Source organism: Canis lupus, chromosome 37 (assembly GCF_011100685.1).
Source record: "Canis lupus familiaris isolate Mischka breed German Shepherd chromosome 37, alternate assembly UU_Cfam_GSD_1.0, whole genome shotgun sequence".
NCBI classification, from domain to species: domain Eukaryota; kingdom Metazoa; phylum Chordata; class Mammalia; order Carnivora; family Canidae; genus Canis; species Canis lupus.
Genome location: NC_049258.1, coordinates 19143842 through 19167692, shown reverse-complemented (window position 1 = coordinate 19167692; position 23851 = coordinate 19143842). Strand labels below are relative to the sequence as shown.

The 23851-nt window shown below is 34.3% G+C and overlaps 1 protein-coding gene across 5 annotated transcripts in view; it reads left to right on the top strand.

Moving 5' to 3' along the window:
• ERBB4 (erb-b2 receptor tyrosine kinase 4) overlaps positions 1–23851 on the top strand; it is a 1108406-nt gene that overhangs the window by 831571 nt on the left and 252984 nt on the right. For all 5 annotated transcript variants that reach the window (XM_038585650.1, XM_038585649.1, XM_038585647.1 and 2 more), the window contains 3 exons: positions 8180–8312; positions 13787–13880; positions 19755–19909. In XM_038585650.1, coding sequence (XP_038441578.1) covers positions 8180–8312; positions 13787–13880; positions 19755–19909 — 382 coding nt within the window. The remainder of the gene's footprint in view (positions 1–8179; positions 8313–13786; positions 13881–19754; positions 19910–23851) is intronic.

Sequence of the window (23851 nt, the reverse complement as noted above, 5' to 3'; positions counted from 1 at the left end):
GTACCATGAACAATTATATGGCAACACATTAGACAACCTAGAGAAAATGGATGAGTTACTAGAAACATACAACTTCAGAAGTTTGAATCATGAAAAAAAAAAAAAAAAAACAGGTGATCTCAACAAACAAGTAGGGAGATTAAATCAGTCTTCAAAAACCTCCCATCATAGAGACTCCTCAGTGGCTCAGTGGTTGAGCATCTACCTTTGGCTCAGGTCGTGATCCTAGAGTCCAGGATTAAGTCCCACATCAGGCTCCCTAAATGGAGCCTGCTTCTCCCTCTGCCTGTGTTTCTGCCTCTCTCTCTGTGTCTCTCATGAATAAATAAATAAAATCTTAAAAAAAAGTCTTTAAAAGAATCCTTCCCGACATAGAAAGTCCCCAAACCAGATGTTGTTATTGGTGAATTCTACAAATATTTAAAGAGAATTAATGCCAATATTTCTCAAACTCTTTCAAAGAAATTGAAGAGAACACTCCCAAAATGATTTCACAAGGCCAGCATTGTCTGGATATTAAAACCAGATAAAGATACTATAAGAAAAGAAAATTGCAAACTGATATACCTGATGATACTGATGCAGAAATTCTCAACCAAATGTTAGCAAACTGAACTTAATAGCACCTTAAAAGAATTATTCACAATGATCAAGTGGGATTTATCCCTGGGGTGCAAGGATGATTCAAAATATGCAAATCAGTAAATGTGATACACCATATTACCAGAATGAAAGACTAAAATTATGATCATCTCAATAGATGAAGAAAAAGCATTTGACAAAATCTAACATCCTTTCAGGAAAAAAGCTCTCAACAAATTAGATATAAGAAGAAATAGAGGAAATCAATCTCAACATAATAAAGACTGTGTATGAAAAAGCCACAGTCTAGGAATACTTGGGAATAAATTCAACCAAAGTAGTAAAAGATGTGTACATCAAAAACTATAAGACACTGGTCAAAGAAATTGAAAACACAAATAAAAGATGGAAAAGACAACCTGCATTCATGGATTGGAAGAGTTAATATTGTTAAAATGTCCATACTACCCAACATCATATATAGATGCAATGTACTCTCTATCGAAATTCCAATAGCATTTTTCACAAAAAGAGAAAGAAATAATACCAAAATTCCTGTGGAACTCTAAAAGATTTTGAATATCCATTCAATAAATATTTGCTGAATTATCATGTGAATCAATTTGGGCATTTGGAGAGATGAGAAGGAGCACCTGGGTGGCTCAAAGGTTGGAGCTCAGGTCCTATCCTGGGGTCCTAGGTATACTTATTGAGGACTTAATTTAGATAAGTAGCTAAATTAATACTGCATTAAATACTCTGCTAATATGATGTCCACTCTTAATCATAACCCTGAAAGGGAGATATTATCATTCACTTTACATATGAGTAACATGTAAAATAATTGTCTGAGGCTACATGGCTGATAATAGAGTAAAGATCTGATCACAAAAACTGAACTATTGCAACTAAATCATATTTGTTAGACTTAAAAAGCAAAAAAGGATTAGTGGTATCTCTCCAAATATATTCTAAATAAAACCCATGCCTCTGTATATATATGGTAAGGGATACAAATAGCATAGATGGTCTTGTACAATAAAAGAAAATCTATTTTTTCTGCTTGTGCCTGTACACAGGTACTGTATTTCAAAATTTTGAGCTAATGCATTTACTGTAACACATGTAGCACATAACAAGGACCATTGTTTAAGCTTGCCTCTATTTTAATGAAAGCAGGTTCGATATTCCATATAAAGGTTGAAATACTAAGCACATTATTATCCCTCCAAATTTTTAACAGACAGGTTCAATTCAGATGAGATAAAGAAAAATCTATTTTATAGCTTCCAGAGAAAACACAGGGCAAGCTAAAGGTTGCCTAATGACTACATCCCTAAAGTTTCTTTAGAGAGGTTTGTAACGGCCTTTTGAACTATAAGCCATCGAATAGGCCTTCTAGTCCTTCCCATATGACTTTAACTCTGGGAGGTCAGAGAAGTGTTGAATTCTGGGTGGTGATTGAAAAATTCTTTTCTCTGAAGAATTTCAAAAAAGTAGTTTCCTTGGCCTTTTGTTCTGTGCTGTATGGAGACACCTCTCTTGGTTTCAGTCTGGAGAAAATGATCAACCAGCCTTCAAGATCATCATCTTAGTGGTTTGGAAAAAATGAGAAGAAAGTAATTATTGTGGTTTTCTGTTTATTATTACTTTCCTCCAATAGATCTTGGTCTAAAACTGTTTTAAAATGGAGCATCTAAGGAGGCAGTTGGCAGTAGAAAAGAAGGTAGGAGCTTTGGTGAAGCTAAAATTCTCCTCTCCATATGGTTCTAAGCATGTAAGAGAAAAATCAAAGCAGACAGCTTTCACCTTTCCACATATTGAGTCTATCACCCTTGGGAGAGAAGAGGAGGAGTAAGATTGTGAGGCTTCCAAACCTGAAAAAAAAATTAATACATTTGGTGAAATAGACAAAAGGTTGATGGGATAGCATGAAATTGGCAGCACCCAGGGGGAACTAATGGCTTTGTCAACATTCTAAAGGAAGAAATTGACAATATATCTGAGAGACTTAGAAGATGACAAAGAATTTAAAGCCCTGATTTTATTTTCTATAAGGACTTGAAAGTGATAAGTGCAGAGTCAGATTCATGATACTGTGCAATGTGATTTTTTAATATACTCTGTATTTACAAGTTGCTTTATAGCTTCTTCCCCCTTTAAGGATTTACTCTGATGCAGCTATATATTGGAGTTTTATGTAAATATATACATGTTGCAGAATATGAAACTATAAACAACCTTAAAATGGATGAATGTTTATAAAAATGGGTATTATAACTTTATATTAGCTAACATCATAGATATTTTGCTTCTTTCTAGCTCTTTATATATTAAATAGAATTTATCTTACATTTGTGTTCAGTCAGCCTAATTGAACCACTGTCTTTTACTCCTTATATCTTTATAAGTTAGTGAAAGTCATGTATACATCTAGGGAATGAGTGAAATAAAACCTAGGTTAAGATTTCATTTCAACTGACATTTCTTTTGTACCATAAGAGAACCCTCTTTCTCTACATTATGAAAAAATAAGAAAGAAAGTTCAAGGTCAGAGTCTGCTTGAGATTCTCTGCCCTGCCCCCACGGTCTCTCTGTCAAAAAATAAAATATTTAAAAAAATTAAAAATAAATACATATGTCAGTTATTATACATGTTATGAAAATTTAAATCCATCATGAGATATCAGTATACATCTACAGAATGGTTAGAATTTAAAAAAATGACAAAACCAAATGCTAGAGAAGATACAGAAATATGAGACAATTCATGTGTTCCTGGTGAGAATATAAAACAGCTTAACCACTCTAGAACAAAGCTTACTTAGCACATTCTCAAAAGCAACAACACATATTAATTAAAATGCCCCTGTCGTATGACTCAGCAATTATACCCCTGAACAGTTATTCCATACAAATGTAAATTTATATTTACACAAAACCTGTAAACAAATGTTTATAGCATCTGTGTAGTACAACAGTAGGGACTCTTGTGTGATGGAAATCTTCTGTAATTTGACTGTATGAATGTAAATATCTGGGGCAGCCCGGGTGGCTCAGTGGTTTAGCGCTACCTTTGGCCCAGGGCATGATCCTAGAGACCTGGGATCTAATCCCAGGTCGGGTTCCCTGCATGAAGCCTCCTTCTCCCTCTGCCTGTGTCTCTGCCTCTGTGTGTGTGTGTCTCTCATGAATAAATAAATAAAATCTTAAAAAAAAAATTCTGTTTGTGTTACTGAACTATACAGTTCTGCAAAATCTTACCATTAGGGGAAATTGGGTAAAGAGAACATGGATCTCTCTGTATTATTACTTACAACTCTACATGAATTTATAGTTATCTAAAAATTAAAACACCAAATAATAGATTTTCAATGTAGATGAAGCAGCCTTATGTTGGGGGAAAAATGCCATCTAGGATTTCATAGCTAGAGAGGAGAAGTCAATGTGTAGCTTCAAAATTTCAAAGGACAGCTTGCCTCTCTTGTTAGGGGCTAACACAGCTGGTGGCTTAAACTTAAAGCTATTGTTCATTGATCATTTTGAAAATAGAAGGACCCAAAAAAATTATGCTAACTCTATTCCATCGGTGCTCTCTAAATGGAACAACAAAGCCTGGATGACAGCACATCTGTTTACAACATGGTTTACTGGATATTTTAGGCCAACTATTGATACTTACTACTCAAAAATTAAGATGCCTTTCAAAATATTACTATTCATTGATAATTCACCTGGTCACCCAAGAGTTCTGATGGGGGTATATGAGATTAATGTTGTTTTTATGCTTTCTTATACAATATCCATTCTGCAGCCTGTGGTTTAAGAAGCCCATCTTGATTCTTAAGTCTTATTCTTTAAGAAATACATGTCGTAAGGCTACAATTGCCATAGACAGTGAGTCTTCTGATGGATGAGGCAAGATATATTGAAAACCTTCTGGAAAGGATTCATCATCCTAGCTGCCACTAAGAACATTTGTGATTCATGGGAAAAGGTCAAAATATCAATGTTAAAGGAGTTTGGAAGTAGTTGATTCCAACTGCATGGATGATTTTGAAGGGCTCAGGACTTCAGTGGAGAAAGGAATTACAAATGTGATAGAAATAGTAAGAGAACTAGAATTAGAAAAATAAATACAAGGAAGAAAATGAAAATGAAAGCAGGACAGTTCAGAAACTTTGGGATACAGAAAAGGTGGTCCTAAGAGGGAAGTATATAGCAATACAGGTCTTCCTCAAGAAATCAGAAAAGTCTCAAATATACAACCTACCCTTACACCTAAAGGAGCTAAAAAGAGAGCATCTTCAATGGGGAAAAACTGTGAGGTTTCCCCTAAGGTCAGAATATGACAGTGATGTCACTCTTTCCACTGTTATTCAACACAGTACTGGAAATCCTAGTCTCAGCAGTCAAGCAATAAAAAGAAAGAAAGAAAAAAAAAAAGCATCCAAATTGGCAAAGAAGATGTCAAACTTTCACTCTTTGCAGATGACATGATACTCTGTAGAAAACCCAAAAGAATCCTGCAAAAAAAAAAAAAAAAAATAGCTAGAACTGGTATAGGAATTTAGCAAAGTGGCAAAATAGAAAATCAACGCACAAAAGCCTGTTGCATTTCTACACACTAACAATATAATAAGATGGAAAAAAAGAGAAATCAGGAAATTTATCCCACTTACAATTACACCAAAACCCATAAGATACCTAGAAATAAACCTAACCTTTTGGTGAAGGATCTGTACTCTGAAAACTATAGAACACTTATAAAAGAAATTGAGGAGACTACAAATAAGTAGAAAAGCATTCCATGATCATAGATTGGAAGAACAAATATTGTTAACATGTCTACATGTGTCTACTAGGAATTAAACAGACTGACCATATCAAGAATTGGCAAAAATGAGGGGAAACTTAATTCTTGAGTTCATTACTACTGGAATGTAAAATGGTACAACTACTTTGAGAAACAATTTGACCGTTTTTTGAAAAGTTTATCCTATACTTACTATATTATCAAGTCATTTTAGTCTTAGGTGTTTACTAAAAGGAAATGAAAATATGCCTTTATGAAGACTTGTGCATGGATGTTTCTAGTTTTATTTTATTTTATTTTATTTTATTTTATTATTTTATTTTATTTTATTTTATTTTAGGGAGAGAGTGTGCATGAGAGCTGGGTGGGGAGAGGCAGAGGGAGAGAAAGAGAGAGAATCTTAAACAGGCTCCATACTCAGAGAGCAGAGCCTGATGCGGGGCTCCATCTTATGACCCTGAGATCATGACCAGAGCTGAAATCAAGAATCAGACACCGAACTGACTGAGACACCCAGGCACCCCTATGGTAGCTTAATTTTAATAGCACAAAATGGAAAACAGTCTAAATGTGTAGCAATAAGTGACTGGTTTAAAAAAAATGTTGCAGGGATCCCTGGGTGGCTCAACGGTTTAGTGCCTGCCTTCGGCCCAGGGCATGATCCTGGAGTCCCAGGATCAAGTCCCACATCGGACTCCCTGCATGGAGCCTGCTTCTCCCTCTGCCTGGGTCTCTGCCTTACTGTCTCTCTCTCCCTTTCTCTGTGTCTCTCATAAATTGATAAATAAAATCTTTAAAAAAATAAAATAAAATTAATTAAAAATGTTGCATATCCTTACAATGAAATATATTTAGTAATAAAAATGAATGGACATTTGTACAGCAACACAGATGAATCTCAGAATAATTATGCAGAGTGAAAGAGACTATATAAAGAGAGCACATCCTGTATGTTTCTATTTGTATAAAATTTTAAGAAGTGCAAACTAATATATATTAACAACAGACCGACCAGTGGTTATCTGAGAGGGATGGGGCAGGAAGAAGAGACTACAGAAGGTCATGAGATCTCTTGGAATTGATGGATACATTCATTACTCTAATTGTGTACATGATTCACAATTGCATGCATATGTCAAAACATCTGATTGCACACTTTATGTATGAGCAATATGTTAAATGTCATGTATGCCTTAATAAAACTGCTAAATACAGGGATCCCTGGGTGGCGCAGCGGTTTAGCGCCTGCCTTTGGCCCAGGGCGCGATCCTGGAGACCCGGGATCGAATCCCACGTCGGGCTCCCGGTGCATGGAGCCTGCTTCTCCCTCTGCCTGTGTCTCCGCCTCTCTCTCTCTCTCTCTCTGTGACTATCATAAATAAAAAAAAAAAAAAAAAAAAAAAATTAAAAAAAAAAAAACTGCTAAATACACACACAGCTTCTCTCTTATGTTGGAAGAGGTTATTCAATTAAGCAGTTATGAAGTAAAAAGACTTAGTAGGTCTAACTCTGCCTTGAGAAAAAAATTTCCACAGCTGAGCCTAAGGGCCTCCTTAAGGCTGCAGGATATGAGACAGGATACATGAATTGGATGATTTTGTTTCACTGTTTTATAAGTAGTCAGCATCATGGATGCTGGCAATTCACTTTCTCAAGCATATGTTAAAGAGGGTAACTTCCACAGATGTGTTCCCTGCTTACATTATACTCACATATTCAGTGATATCCCAACCCATCTCACAAATGCTCTTGTCATGACAACTTACGTCCCATAGTAATTAAGCTTGGTAACTCATGTGAAGATAAAGATGATTTTTGATGTTTTTTTTTATCTTCTTGGAAATTCTTAATAATTTATGAAAACCACATAAAATCGTATTTCAGATGACTCAAATCACTGTTGACACTCAGAATAACATTTAAAGTCTTAATAGGACCTTAATCAACATCTAGTATCCTTTTACTAAAATCATGTTATTCCATATAAATAATAATATACTGAATAAATGTTACTCAATATAAAAGGAAACAGACGATGAATCTAAGTCCCAATTTTAACAGTCCCAAAATTCTTTGGCACCCCTCCCATCAACAAATATATAGAGACAAGGCTAAAAATCAGTGTTATTACTTTAATCTCTACAGTTCCTCATCAGTGACTACAATTTGTTTCATATATTTGCAAATCCTTTTCCTTACATGTGCTAATTTGACTAAATATCAAGGCAAGCAGAGGCCTATAAAAACCTTGTATTTTATTTCCATTTCTCTCCTCACCTCCTACCTTTGAGACATTCTTCTTTTTCTTTTTTTTATTTTTTTTTTAAGACAAGAACTATTTGTTTAATTTCTTCATCAAACTCTTATATGGAATTGAAGTTAGAATTTGTGGTGTCTCAGTGGAGCAAAGGGCTGGATTGAAAAAGGTGTTGTTTGCTTCTTGCCTTAAAGGGAAGGTTAATTTCTATCACCATTCCTCCTTAGAATTTTGATGTAGACAATTGACATGTGTACATTTTTATGAAAATATAGCGGTTCTATATACACACACTGATGGGGGCTCTGCAATATAGAAGAAGTTGACAGTAGTGTGGGCCATGGTGACTGAGTAAGCAAAGCTTTCTGCCACAGTTCTCTTTCAAACCAACTTCTTCAGAAATAGCATCACTTTGGAAAATTCATTTTAAAAGGTTAAGTCTTAACAAAGCCTTCTTTTTTTTTTTTTTTTTTTTTTTGAAGGCTTCTGTTTTATTTCACCCTTGAATTTGGTGTGTTTTCCAGCTGCTGAAGGAATGGTGTGCAACCATCTGTGTTCAAGCGATGGCTGTTGGGGACCTGGCCCCGACCAGTGCCTGTCCTGCCGTCGCTTCAGCAGAGGAAGGAGCTGCATAGAGTCTTGTAACCTCTATGACGGGTAAGGTTATCTTACAACATGACCTTTACCTCGTGAGCTTTGAGGCACTGGTTGGTTCAGATTTTTAAATGATAAGAAAATGAAATTATCTGAATTTCAGAAATTGGTGAAATTGCAGAATGTGTGTGCTGGCTGATGTTTTTAAGGGGAGCTCTTGTTGCGAAAACACCTGAAGAATTATTTTAAGGGGAAAGAATTTTATTTGAAATAAGACAAGTCCAAATATGTCCTTCTTAATAAATTGTAGCAATTTATACTGAAGCAAAATTGAAAAATATATTCTTATTTTCCTTATGAAGAAGATTGTTACAAGTAATATTTCCTCTCATATCTCCCAATAGTAGTTTTTTTACATGCTTTCCTATTAATTTTCATCTGGAATTACTGCATAACTATTACATTTTTTCCATCCAAATTATGTGTCTATTTGTATATTAGAAAGAACGATATACATTTCAATCTCTCTGACAATTGCTTAGCCCTATAGAAAAATTGCCTTTGTAGTTTCTACTTGGAGAGGTTTTTGAAAGCAGTCTACCACTTTCTAAAGATAACCTAAGCAGTGTTTTAAATTAAAAAAATGAGTGGGAAATATCAGAATGGGAGGCAGAACATGAGAGACTCCTAACTCTGGGAAGGGGAGGTGGACAGGGGGTGGGGGTGACTGGGTGATGGGCACTGAGGTTGGCGCTTGACGGGATGAGCACTGGGTGTTATTCTATATGTTGGCAAACTGAACACCAATAAAAAATACATTTATAAAAAAAGAATTTCAAATTCCTTGTGATGCAATAATAATCACATTGCCAACAATAAACCTAGTGTATTTCTTGTTACATGGCATTTCACATACTCATAAAACCAGTTTATCATAACATACCATTTCATGCATCACAGTTGTCCTCTATTAGTCTTATAATACATTTTTTAGCACTGTTCTCCAGTCAAATTTTCATATGATGCTCACTGAAAGGATTTTCAACAGGTTGGTAAAAGTGTAGTTTTGAAATTATCTCATTTCTTCTTTTGCCTCATAAATTGTCCCATTTTATTTTACTTTTTTTACAGGTTCAAATCCTTATAGCTTTAGAATTCTGCATGTCATTAATAATTCAATAGTTTATTATTTAAATGACCTCTAAATGGTTAATATACGAGGAATATACTTGTTCTGAAATCAAACCATGAATTGCAATTTCATTACAATGATAATAGAATTGTCCTCAATTTTAGGCAACATTTCATGATCTGAGATAACATTGTACTTTTGCATTTTATATCAGAAAGATAGAAATCTACAGTCTATAATAATAATAATATATTAGTATGTCTCTTCTTTGAAAGATGACCAAAACCAGTTCCCTTCATGAAATTTAGGGAAAAAAATAAAATGAGAAGTTTAAGTATGAAACTTTTCAAAATAAGAATTTAATTGTTTTTCAGGAAATTTTCAGCTTACAATTTTGTAAGGTACAATCAGCTCATAAATTTGATAATGGATAACAAATTATATATTGCTTTTCTCATTAAATTGTAGTCATGTTTATTCTCATTATAAATGAATGATATTTCTGTATGTAAAATACTTCAGATCAAAACATGATTATTTGTTCTAAAGCCACTGATGCTGTTAAAATTTAATTAATAGACTTTAATATTATTTAGTGAATGTTACATTATGAATTCATTGAACATATATATGCAGTTCTGGAGAGGAATTGAGCTCCGGAAATCATCTTCTCTAACATCAACATCTTTTTTTTTTTTTTTTTTTTTAAGATGCTTAACTGACTGAGCTACCCAGGTGCCCCTAACAGCAACATCTTATAAACACTGAAAATTGATAGAATTGGGGATCCCTCGGTGGCTCAGCAGTTTAGCGCCTGCCTTCAGCCCAGGGCATGATCCTGGAGACCTGGGATCGAGTCCCACATCAGGCTCCCTGCATGGAGCCTGCTTCTCCGTCTGCCTGTGTCTCTGCCTCTCACTGTGTCTCTCATGAATAAATAAATAAAATCTGAAAAAAAAAAAAAGAAAGAAAATTGATAGAATTAAGTGTTGACCAGTGTCATTCTATTGTCAAAGAATCAAGTCAGTCCTAGAATTTAGGGCATGTGAGTTCCATCCTGTTTCTTTTCCAGATGACGTTTTTCCCCCTTAATATTTCAGTTTTAACCTTGTCAGAAATATGAAATGGATGAATATGTGGATGCATATACCATCTTTTGTCTCATGTCCGCAAAATAATGAAAGCCAAGAAAAGGAAAAATACCTGTTTTCTAAATAAACAACACTGATTACTAGACCGTTTTGGAAGTTTAACATTTTCTAAGTCATTATATCAAAAGTATTAAAGAAATATATGTTTTAATGTATTTTGTAACAGGAATAGGTCTCTAGGAAATCATATGTAAGGGCTACTTTGAAGGATAATAAATGAAATTACCTTGTAAAAAGTCTGACATAATTCTAGCCTATGCAGTGATAGATTTTTCCACCTCCAATCTTGTGGTACTGACTAATTTCTTCCAACATTGCCTGGTAGTTAAAACAGCCTTTGAGGAATAATGAATTCAAAACCTAACTTCATCATTTCCTTGTTTTCTTTTTTTCTTTTTTATTTCCTCGTTTTCAATCTTTGATACATAACCTAACTGTTCTAAACTTAGTTTTCATATATGGAAAATGGGAATAATAATAGTGTCAACTTCATAGGATAATTATGATTAATAAATGAGAAAATGCATAATTAAGTGTTGCTAGAATTTTTACTAAGGTGATTATCATCATTTTCTTTTTATGTCTATTAATCTAAGCTGATTAGATGGTTAGTCAACTTAAAGCTCCTGAAAACAAATAACAAATAGGACATTTACCAAAATCAGGGGACTGACATTTATATAATTTTTATATAAGAAGAAATCCTCAAAAGAGGAGGTTCTGAAGGCAAAAAGAAAATCAGTTAATTCCTGGCTGTTAGCATTCAAATCCAGGTCATAGAAGTTACTGTATTTCAGCAACTCTTAACTACAGTGTGCAAGCATTTAAAATGAAAGACAAAACTCATTCCCATGCAATCTTAAAATTGTTCTTAACTGGCAACATGGTCAAATGCTTTTGAAATGTTAAGAACAACATGGAAACATCAGAAAGAGTGCCAGTCTAAGCTCTTTGTGGGCATTTTTATATTTAAAAATCACAACCTCTCATTGAAACACTTTTTCCCTTTCACAGAGAATATTTGCAAAGTGAAGTCTTAGAGATGTTAAGGGATTTAAGGCCTAGAAGTATTAGTGTTGACATTGGCAACACCAGCCACATTTGGGAAGAACTTGACTCCAAAGCATTTGCTCTGGATCACAGGATTGGCTAAGGTAGCACACACAGCAAGACTGTGAGAAATGTAGAGTAGTAAAAAAAAGTGACAAAAACTTCAGTATGCAAAATTCAGCTCAATACACAGTGATTTGTTAGGTTAGATTCAAGTGAAGGGAATCTCTGGCAAAGTCACTGTATAATAATTTGGAAGTAGAGAAGAAAAAGCAATGATGGAGACGGTGACAATGAAGAACAGAAGAGGTAATGAAAATTATAAGAAGATTCTGTTCTGAGAGCTCTAAGGAGGAGAACCCAAAGCCATGCAAACAGTAGTCTATAGAAGAAAAGGCAGCTAGATTGTTCTCCATGACTTTTTCGGATATATTCACTTTGTCAACTCTGTGTGTGGAGAGTGGTTTTCAAGAAGAGAAAAAAAAATTTAAAAAGCATGACAGTGTTTTAGTACCACAAAAATTATGACCTTCATTCAGTAACATAACCCTTTAGCAACCCAAGAAACTACTAAAAAAAGAAATTTACTAATGATTGCAGGTTTTGCTGTAACTGTTTTATAATTTCATTTTACTGATACTTTTTATTATTTTCACAATTGACCAACCATCTCCCCTACCCCCATACTGGGTCGTTTTGGCGTTTTTATTCTGAAGATTTCCTCTGTCAAGTGCTTTATATAATTCATGTTGATGAAACATGCAGAAGAAAATATTTCTATGTAATTGAGATTTTAAATTTAAGGAAATCTGTAAGAAGCTTAATTCAAAAAAAAAAAAAAGAAGCTTAATCCATAGCAAACCAACACCTCACTTTAAAAATGCAAAATCCATGTAACTAAATATGTGCATTGATACATAACCAAACCATCAATTTAACTTAATTATTTTGCTTTAAAGTATGTGTGGTTTTAATTTAACCAACGGAAAATATAGCCCACCTTTTCAACTTCTATCATTTATTAAGCCTTTACAGTAACCAAATGAGATAGTTCACTATGAAAATAAGTGAACACTTTATTTTAGGGAAAAATAAATTTAAATTTATCACCTAATTAATCCATAACTGCCATATTTACAATGCTTTTAGCTTGGAATGACAGCTCATGATATACAGACACAAAGTAATGCAGAAACTACAGATATTTAGTCAGGTCTTGTTAATGACTTATAACTGGCATTCTAAATTGTCTTTATCTAGTGCTTCATCCTCTGAAACATTAGTAAGAATGGGATATTTAACATATTATACATGAATGATATCCAAATATTGAAATGAAAACTTGTCAGTAGATATTGATTGGAAGGCTTATTATTGATAACATTTAATATTTAAATAGCTACAAAATGTAAGGTTATGGGAAGGGATAGCCATCATCCTAGATTTTAATTAGAAAGTTTTAGAATGTTATCATTAAACTGTTTTTTTTTTAATTTTGTACCATATAGAATTACTTCAAAAAGATTTTAAACTGAAAAGATGTTGTGATATTAGATCAATAATCTAAGAATATAAAATCTGCCATAAAAAGATATTTTCTCTAATTCTCCAAGGCAGTTGTTTAAAAGAAAAAATGAAATCAAAGCATTTTTTGAAGTTTCACCAAAAATAAATTGAAGAGTCTTGGGATTTGAAGGACAGGGATGGGGAATATCATGTAACTTAGCAACAAGAAAAATACAATAGTTCTTTCAGAGTTTAAAAAATAAAGCTCAGCCAAGAGTAAAATTTTATATAGAGACAAACAGGCACAGCTTTACTTTAAAAAAGGTAAAAATGATTCTGCTGTGTCATCAAAAGAGTCATTCTTTTTCTTTTCTTTCTTTCTTTCTTTCTTTCTTTTCTTTTTTTTTTTTTTTTTTTTTTAGAATGTTAGGATATCTCTCACAAGAGAGAGGTTTCCTGAATGAGTCTATCGTTGAACCCAATGGAGGGCAAGGAGAGCCATCTGGCTGCAGTTTATCTTTTTCCTAATGGAGAACTTATTCCTTAATGTACAGGGAAATGATTCTGATGCTTCTGGCACATAGAGAAACAGACTCTAGAATTTACTCTGCCAATAGGACTTTTAGCAGATGTTACTTCATTTGTTAAGTTGACAGCTTGTTTGCTTATACCACCTCATGCAGCTGATGTTTTCACAGTGAATTTCGAGAGTTTGAGAATGGCTCCATCTGTGTGGAGTGTGACCCCCAGTGTGAGAAGATGGAAGATGGCATCCTCACCTGCCATGGACCGGTAAGCTTGAAGACATCTGTGGTTGTGTTGGCTTATTTAGCTTCATGTGTGAATGTTATGTCATTGCTTTATCGTTTATCCATCCATTCAACAGGTGTTTATAGCTTACTAGAGGGAATCATGTTTGATATTCCTCCCTCAAGAGGCTTACTGTTTGGTAGTAGAGATGAAATATTTACAAATTCAATTTCTGAAATATTTATATTTCAGATAATGTATTTAAAAAGAGGATATGGATATGCCCTTGAAAACTGCACAGTCTTGAAAAGAAAGAACTACATAAGTAAATAGATTGAACCAAAATAATTGTAAAATATATGTATGTATAAATTGTTATAGGAACACAAACAAGAGATAAATTAATCTGTCTTTGGGATGGAAAGTAGGGCATCAGGGAAGGCTGTAGAGAAGTGATGTTTGAGTTGTGCTTTGAAGAAGAATCTGGAGAGAAGAAACATACAAAGATATGCGAATGTAAAAATTCATGGTGTATTTGGGGTAAACTATAACACATTCATTTATATGTTTGATTATTTAACTGTTATGTCATTATGAAGAACATTGTGAAAGACAGAAGGGAGAGGGCAAACACTTATAAACTAAAATCTAAAACAGTGTGATAAATACTATGGCAGAAAGAAAAACAGAGCTATGAGAATGAAAGAGGGGCTATGGGATCAGGAAAGTCTTGATGGATATATGTTGGTATTTACATGTTTGAAGTTTGCCTTATAGAGAAGATGATAATTCTTTTTCAGATCTCCCTTTGGTTCCCATTATTCAGATGTTCTCCTAATAATGAGGTCAATATGAGTTTGTTATTCCAAAGTGCTATATTCATCCTTCTTTAGACAAATTTCCAGGGTTTTTTTGGTGTGTATTGAGTCATTTCTCAATAGATTATTTGGGGACCGACATTTGGGTGTAGCCAAGAGCTCAACATTGCTCCATACGAGTTTATATGCAATTAAAACAATACTAATTTTTCTACCAGAGTGCTTACTCAGCACTTATTTAGCTTAGAAAAAAAATATCATTGAGCCCTCCAAACTTCCAATAGGCCCCAATGAGCCATTCTGGAACTTCATCTAAAGAAGGATGTGGAAAACTTGGACAGTTCAGAGGATTACCACCAGGATGATTAAGCTTGGAAACTCAGACCTCTGAGAAAAAGAAGTAATGTGATTTGGCCTGAAGAACCAAAGTCTAAAAAGATAATTTAATATGTAAATGATCTCCAAGTAAGTATGCAAAGGGTACATTTGGCTATTTTCTGTCCCCGCTAAGGCTATTAATGGAAAACACAATTACTCCGCAGCATGAGAAATGTGGATGCTGGAAAGAATGACGTGAAACATGGGGAAGTATAAGTTCTGAAATAGGTTGTTAAAGCAGACTGAGCTATCTGTATAAGACTTCTTTAAACACTAACATATTTAGTCAATATGTTAGTATTGGCATAATATGTTATGTTATTTAGTCAAAAGTCAAAGAATGAAAAAAAAATATGTCTTTCAAAGAAACTGAGTCTTTGGAAATGTGCCATTACAATAACAAGGCAGGCTGAAAAACCAGCCCTGTGCTTTTTCTATTCCTCATGCTGCCTCCCATGGTATAAAATTATGCTGGTAAATATCTTTTGTTAATTCATTTTAATTTATATGTGTTCATAGTATATCTGTTCATTCTTTTGTTACTCGAAAGACTGAGACAGTTTATAAACCACACATAGAAGACCCTAATAGTTAATGGTTTTTCCCCAATTTTCAAAATTATTTGCTCACTAAAAAGAGTGGAAAAACAGATTTTTGAAGAACACATTTTGATTTTTTAAATGACAACATCGTGGGGCCATATAGTCAAATTTACCACCAACCGTTAACATTGTCAATTAATATGTATAGAGAATAGGAAAGGCAATAAATCAAAAATAGGAAAGGTTTAGTAAACCTGAATCACTTATTTGGGGAAGATCAGAGCACAGAATCAAGAAAACCTATTTTATTACTTGATCAGTAAGCCTTGAAATGCTAGGCAGGTAAGAACACATTTTAGGACAGGTGTCTGAGAAATGGGCAGAACTGAGGAGCTCAAACGATAGCCCTAACTGTTCTCACTAGGAGATGGCCTGCTTTCAGCTTTTACAATTTATGGATTTTTGCCATTTCTGGGTTCACATATTGATTATCACAACTACAGACGGATGTGCTTCCCTATGCCATGTAACAGGCATCTATCATTTAAGATATCCAAGAAGTTCTGGAGACTTCTTTGTGAGGCTGACATTGTGATGAGACTGAAGTCATAAAGCTGGTTGGAATTCCCACACCTGGTCTTATGATTTACCTGGCTTGTCCATATTTCCCTAATAATAATTGGGAAATAATGATTGGTACACATGTATATTTGTCAGACACTATTATATCTGAAGCATACTATCACTTTTTCCATTTAAAATATAAAGGACCCAAACCTATAATAATTAGAAAGTTGCACCAAAAAGTCAGCAGTCTGTATGATGTGGGACTGGGACTCAACTATAGAAGTGACTCCTCCCACCCCAGGCAAAATTCTGTAATATAATAAGGATAATATGTTTTCTGAGATTATAACTGTTGTATGTAAAATGGGATAATATTACACTATTTAAATGTGATAGAAACCCCAGATAATCTTGAGAGGGCCAACTTTGAAATAAAACAAGTCCCTGATTTTATACGTTTGCATGTCTGCCCTTGGTCTTTTTATTTTATTTCATTATTTTATTTTATTTTATTTTATTTTATTTTATTTTATTTTATTTTATTTTATTTTATTTATTGTATTTTATTTTATTATTTATTTTATTTATTTCATTTCATTTTTATTTTTATTTTTTTAGTTTTTTTTTTATTGGAGTTCAATGTGCCAACATATAGCGTAACACCCAGTGCGCATCCCATCAAGTACCCCCTCAGTGCCCGTCACCCAGTCATTCCCCACCCCCCGCCCACCTCCCTTTCCACCACCCCTTGATCATTTCCCAGAGTTAGGAGTCTCTCATGTTCTGTCTCCCTTTCTGATATCCCCCACTCATTTTCTCTCCTTTCCCCTTTATTCTCTTTCACTATTTTTTAAATTCTCCAAATGAATGAGACCATATAATGTTTGTCCTTCTCCGATTGCCTTATTTCACTCAGCATAATACCCTCCAGGTCCATCCATATGGAAGCAAATGGTGGCTGTTTGTCGTTTCTAATGGCTGAGGAATATTCCATTGTATACATAGACCACAGCTTCTTTATCCATCATCTTTCAATGGACACCAAGGCTCCTTCCACAGCTTGGCTATTGTGGACATTGCTGCTATAACTTTGTCCTTTCCACCTTACTCCCTGTACTCTTGTGTGTTCCTATCAAGAAAGATAAGAAAGGGCATGTGAGAAGAAAGGGAAGTAAGGGAAATCAGAGTTTTAGAAGATTAAAATATAAGCCAAAGAGGCAGCATACAAAGAAGAGATAGAGAAGGAGAATGATAAAAGCTGAAGTAGTTGTTAAAGTTACTAAAGGTTCTGCTGCCATAACAAATAACCCCCATATTACAGTAGCCTATAGAGACAGGCACTGAGGGTGGCACTGGATGGGATGAGCACTGGGTGTTATGCTTTATGTTGGCAAATCAAACTCCAATAAAAACATATACAAAAAAAAAAAAAGGAACATTTAAATCTTTTTTCATGTAAAGTGTCCTGCAAGGCAGCCCTCCTCCTCCTACTGGTCTAATGCTCCGTCTGAGATGCTTCACATTTATGGGATCTCTGCATCTTCATCGCATCTTTGCATCATGGCAGCAGGGAAAGAGAAGGCTGGAGAGTTTAGCACTGGCAGTCTCATAAATCGCTTCTACTTAATTTCATTGTCTCAACAAGACACACCTCACTTCTTGTGGGAGGAGAATTTCAGTCCTCTAAGTGGCTAGAAGTGGAAGAGAATTGGATACTGGTGAATAATAGCATTGTTTCTTAGAGTAGTTACCAGTGAAAATCATCAATTGTCACTGCAGAAAAAGAATGTAATATTTCTATCAGGATTTAGCTTATCCTTTAGTCTGCTGGGTGCATAATTGAGTCCAAAGGTAGTTTAAAATCAGAGATAAGGAACAATATTGCCTTCACCTCTGTTTTTTATCATTGCATTAATCAGTTCATTCACTGAATTTAGGTTCTTAAAAGCTTTGGGAATATAATGATAGAAGAGTAAGCATTAGACACACATATTTCTAAAATCTCTTTATTATGGAAATGAGCTTGAGAATCAGTACATTTCATTTCTTTTGAGATTTGTCAGGACATATTTTAGTTATGTCAGCTTAGAACATTAGGTTTTATATCATGATAATACAATCAAATAGGTAAAAGATGCCTAAAAAACAAGGAAATATACAAAAAATCTTTTTCAAGTGTACGTAAATATTAAATATGATTTTAATTTTAGCTTCATATTTTTCGTGTCTTCTGATTTTACCTGGATATTATTTTACGTCAAGAGAATTTTATAGAAAAATAAGTCCTAATCTCTAACTTTGACTTTAACTGTCTAATTTACTCATAGTTTTATTCTTGCATTCTGCAAGAAGACATCAGCATGTCTCTTGTCTTGTACAATAAGTCATGCCACTGAGCATACTAGCACAGTAAATGATTTTGTATAATAGATGGCATTACGTGCCTAAGTACCCATGAGCAGGTGTTAAAATTGGAAGCATGTGAAGTATTCTTTTTTGGTAGGAAATAAGAAGTTGCCAATAGCAAACTCTTCAGGTTGAATGGGGATTATGTTTCATAGGATAATTTTCTTCTAGTTCTAAGTCTTACATCAAAATAGTGAAATAGACAGGTGCTTGATTGAACCTCACCAGTCCCAGAATTTCCTGAAACCTCTTCCTGATTCCTTTTTCTTCTTTATACCATTGTTCTTCATTAGCAACCTCAATCTTTAAATTTAAAAATATTATATTTATTGATTTCCTGATGTTTTGTATCACCAGCGTGCATTGTCTGACGGCTTTTGAATTAACATTTGTAGAGAGATATAATGCACTCTTGTGAGTAGACGCTCCCTGCCTAATACATAGCTCTGTCCAATATTAGTTCTTGACTCCCAAATTCACAAACTGAGTTAATTCTATTTTAAGTCTATTATGCTCATGGGGTGCCTGGGTGGCTCAGCAGTTGAGCGTCTGCCTTCAGCTCAGGGTGTGATCCCATGTCTCTGGATCGAGTCCCATGTCGGGCTCCCTGCATGGAGTCTGCTTCTCCTTCTGCCTCTGTCTCTGCCTCTCTCTCTGTGTCTCTCATAAATAAATACAATCTTTAAAAAAAAAAGTTTATTATGCTCATATTTATATCACCTTTATTATTTGTTAAGTTTCTTCATATAATTTTATTTTGCATGCGCCTACTTTATTATTGTGGGGCTTTTGATATTTGCTCATCAGAATGTGTCTTTATTGTGCTCTCAGTATTGTACTGTGATTTATTAAAATTTCTATAAATAGACATGTGAGTTTTAGCATTATCACAAGCTGATTTGAGATGGAGAATAACCTACATATTAAATTTTATTTGCCTAAACTAATTCTTAATAATTCAACCATAGTAAAATTTAAAATTTGTTGTTCAAATAATCATAGAAAACCAAAGGAAAGTTTACAACTCACTTGTACATTGAAAAGCTGAAAGTGCGACATTCCCATTTGTAGTCCTGAAAATGCTCCCTAGTTCCCTAGGGGAAGATTGGCCACTGACTGAAGTCTCAGTAACTAGACCACATGAATACCAGAGGGAACAGCATCCATTTTCCTTCCTTTATTGTGTTTTGTTTTTCATACTTCAGGGACCTGACAACTGCACAAAGTGCTCCCATTTTAAGGATGGCCCGAACTGTGTGGAAAAATGTCCAGATGGCTTACAGGGGGCAAACAGTTTTATTTTCAAGTATGCTGATCAGGATCGGGAGTGCCACCCATGTCATCCAAACTGCACCCAAGGGTAAGCATCCTTGCTGGCCAAGGACTCCATCACACAAGTATCTTTATCCTTGACACAGTCTACTACATATGTAATATTCTCATATAAAACTCTATTCATCTCTATTAATTGTTGATTTGAAGAGGAAGACTTTCTAAGAAAATGGTTTATGCAATCAAATGTATACCCTCTCGGATATTTCTGTTTAACATTTGCCTAAAAGTCTTCTATTGACACCTTTATGAAGCTGTTGGCAGGTATACTTTGTACAGAGTGTAGAATTCTTCCAAATGCTACTCGATATTAAGATATCTTAGAAAAGACAAGATAGTCATCACACTTTTGAGATTTGTGCTTAATAAATCTTTAATAGAAGTTTTCTGTTTATATTTCTTGGTTCTTACAACAAAACTGAAGGTAAGGATAGCTCTCTTTGCTGAATAGTGCCTTGGATTACTCCTTCAAAAAAAAATATATAGGCAAAATAGTGATAACAGAAGAAAAAAGGTTGGGGTGGAATTTAGTGATATGTATATCAGTAAAATCACAAATACATTTTGTAAAAGTAATTGTATTAGAGGTTAACCTATAACCTAGAATTTCTTCGACCAGTACATAGTTTCTATTGTTTCAAAAGGATGCATTATACAATGAATAATAGATTACCTTTGATAACTGATAGCAATTGAAAAACAAAAGCATATTATAGAAAGAAGAAAAGCACTGAACTGAAAGAAACAATGTCACTCATCTAACAAATCCCAACACCGAATTTTTTTAAAAGATAGCAGCAAATCTATTTCAGTAAGGGCTTTTTCGTTTTCTCTCCTCCAGAAGGTGATGCATTTCGAACTTGAGAACAATTTAGCATACTCTACCCTTCTTCCTATCCATAAATCCTCTTCTCCATTATGAGCGCCCACACATATATGCACACTCCCACGTATAGATACATACACTTGTTGTTGAGAATCATCTCGGGTACTTTACATCTGGCAGGAAAGTCTGAGATTCCATAAAGAGATTTTCTGCCAGATTAAGAGCTAGCTGTTAGGGGATATTGAAGAAGTTAAGCAAGCAACATCATTTTCTGCCAAGAGGACATCAATTTGCAGATGCTGCCACAATTTCCTGCAGGTCAAGAAATCAGCTTAAGTCCCTCTGTGAAGTAGCAGGTCCTCAAAAGGTAAAGTAATATTCTGCATTCAAATTCAAATGAAGCTTGGAAGAGCTAATGTCAACTCATTGGTTTACACCACAGAAGCACATAGACTGAAGATACTGAAATAGTCACATAGACACTTCGCTTCAAGGAAACTAGAAGGAATAAACTTCTCCCCTTGCGAGTTTTTGGCACACTTGGGTTAAGAGTATTTCATGAAGAAACAACTGGTACCACCGGAGCACAAGAGTCAGCAACAGAAAGGGAAAACTTTGCCTGCTAAAATAATCATCCACAGGAGGGTTTTATTGTTTTGCAGCTAAAATTAAACCAGTAAATTATTCAATATAATGTTGATGTCAACAGCTGTTGCCATTCAAAATGAGACCTTTTGCTATTTTTGCAAATCTAATTACAAGAAAGCCATTAGGGAAATGAAAGTGAGATCACAGAGCCATAGTCTGGGTGTGTGGCTGGTGTGTCTTCCTCTCAGCCCTTTTAAATCATGATTATGTAATAAAAGAACACATATATGGTGGGAAGAAGTAGAAGTAGAATGAAGAGATCAATTTACCACAGCAACAAAAGCCAGACATCAATTAAAAAGGAGGATGAAGGTATAAAGAAAACCAATCCAACCAGATCATTTAGGAACTCCAAGTAAATAGAAAAATGTCTTTAACTCAGCTATTGAGGAATGACAATGAGACAGAATTTGAATGTTGTATTTCTTGGCATCTTCCAAGGTAAATGGATTCTGTAATGATTGATTTAGTCCTGAAGGATTTTGTATTTGTTTTCCTTTAGCCTCCTGCCATCCTTTTCTTAATATCTTCCATATTGTCCAAGTTCACTTACTTCATGAAAGTTTTATGGTCCCAACCCCAGAATTCCTAAATTCCTAAATCCCACTCTTTAGTGCTGCTGTGCACCACTGTGCCTTGACATCCTTTAGTGAAGCGATGAGGTGCTCTGTGCAGTTAGGCCTTTCTCTTCAAATTGCATGTAGAGATAGGATTTTTCCCTACAAAGATCACAAGGACAATGGAGATGATGGAACAAGTGACAATTTTTATTCCAAAACACATGTACTAATTGACCTATAGGTGTGAGCTCACCACGCCAACTCCACTTTGGAAAACATCTTTTCTTTTATATGTTGATATTATGTCATCTAGATAATTCAAGAACCAAGTTAATGGAAATAGTCTCTCAAGTCACATTTTTTTAGAAGGAAAGTTCTTACTTTGAATACTGTTCAATGATTTTCTGAAAATAAAATTATGTGTGTAATACCTTAAAAGCACTTTTATTACTCTGAAAGTACATTAAATATATTGGCTCTAATAAGTTCTTTAGATACTTTTAAAATCGGTTATCCATTTAGTATCTATCAGGAGATTCTCATTAATATTCCTAAAGAGGTGGTGGTTGGAGGGGGTGGTTAACATTGTCTCTTCTTGACTTTTATGTTTAGCAGCCTTTTCTCATTTCATGCATTCTTCAACTTAATTTGAATACCTGCTGTGCATCAGCTATAGTGATAGCTAAGTTCAGAAATGACTAAGACACAGCTCTTGACCACTAGTGTGTCATGTTTCAGTGACTTTTCACTCTTACAGTTTGTATCTTGCATGGAAGACCCTTCCCCATTTTGTGAAATGATGAGCAAGCATTGAAAACTTAGAAATGATCCTCATATTTGAAATTAGCAGGATAGAAATTTCTTTAAAGATTTCTGAATTAAATTTAGTAGGTAATTAAATTGCTATAAGGGCATTTACCATGGTTTCTACACTAACATCATTGAATCCAATGATAAATACCAATTTAATTTTGATTTTGGACTGGGATATTTATTTTTCATAAGGCATCTTTGAAAACTTTCATTGAATATTTTTGTTGATATTAGAATTGTGATTTCATATTACTAAATTCCCTATATGCCTTAATCTTTTTTATCAACTCTTTTTGTATTTTTAAATTTATATAGCGAAAATTTATTCGCTGATGGAAGGAAGAGTGAAATTTTTGTGTATACTCTTTTAATTGAAATTTAAAAATATTCCTCCATTTGCATTTCAAAATTTGAAAGAGATTTTGTCAAAATATCTCAACTACATTAGATATATGGGTACATCAAAGCGCTTATAAATCAGTAAGTAGTAGGCCAATTTTTAACACATCTCAGAGTTCAGAATTCCAGATATTTTTGTAAAATATTATATTAACATGTTATAGTTTTTGATCTTCCTGTAAAGTCTTTACTTTGTAACACTAATTTTGCAGAGGGTTGCATTTTTCCTTATCCTTTTTTGTCTCATATTGGGATTTTGACTTTTCAAAACTTTAATGTTTCTGTCATTCTATGATCTTGCTGGATCCATATGAATTGCATATCTTAATTCATTGCTTAAAGTACAAAGAGTTGAAATAGAGTACACATCTTTAAATACACAGCAACTTGTATTTAGAAAGCATGAGGGGGCACTTCAGGCATATCCTTATTCTTTGTCTTCCATCTTTTGAGGTTCAGCTTATAAATATGTTTAAATCTTAAATATCCTACACAATCCCCTCAACAAACTTCCCCAAGCCGACATCCTGCCCCCTTAGTATGCACCTCCATTTTCTCTTGCCTCTGTTCTCTTCTTGTCCAACTTGCTTCTCAACCACCTCACAGCAACTGAAATTCTGGTGACCTCAAAAAATACAACTAAGTAGTTCTTATTTTATGAGACCTCTCTTTACATTTGACATTGACAATACCCCATTTCCTGAAGGTCCTCCTGATTTGGCTC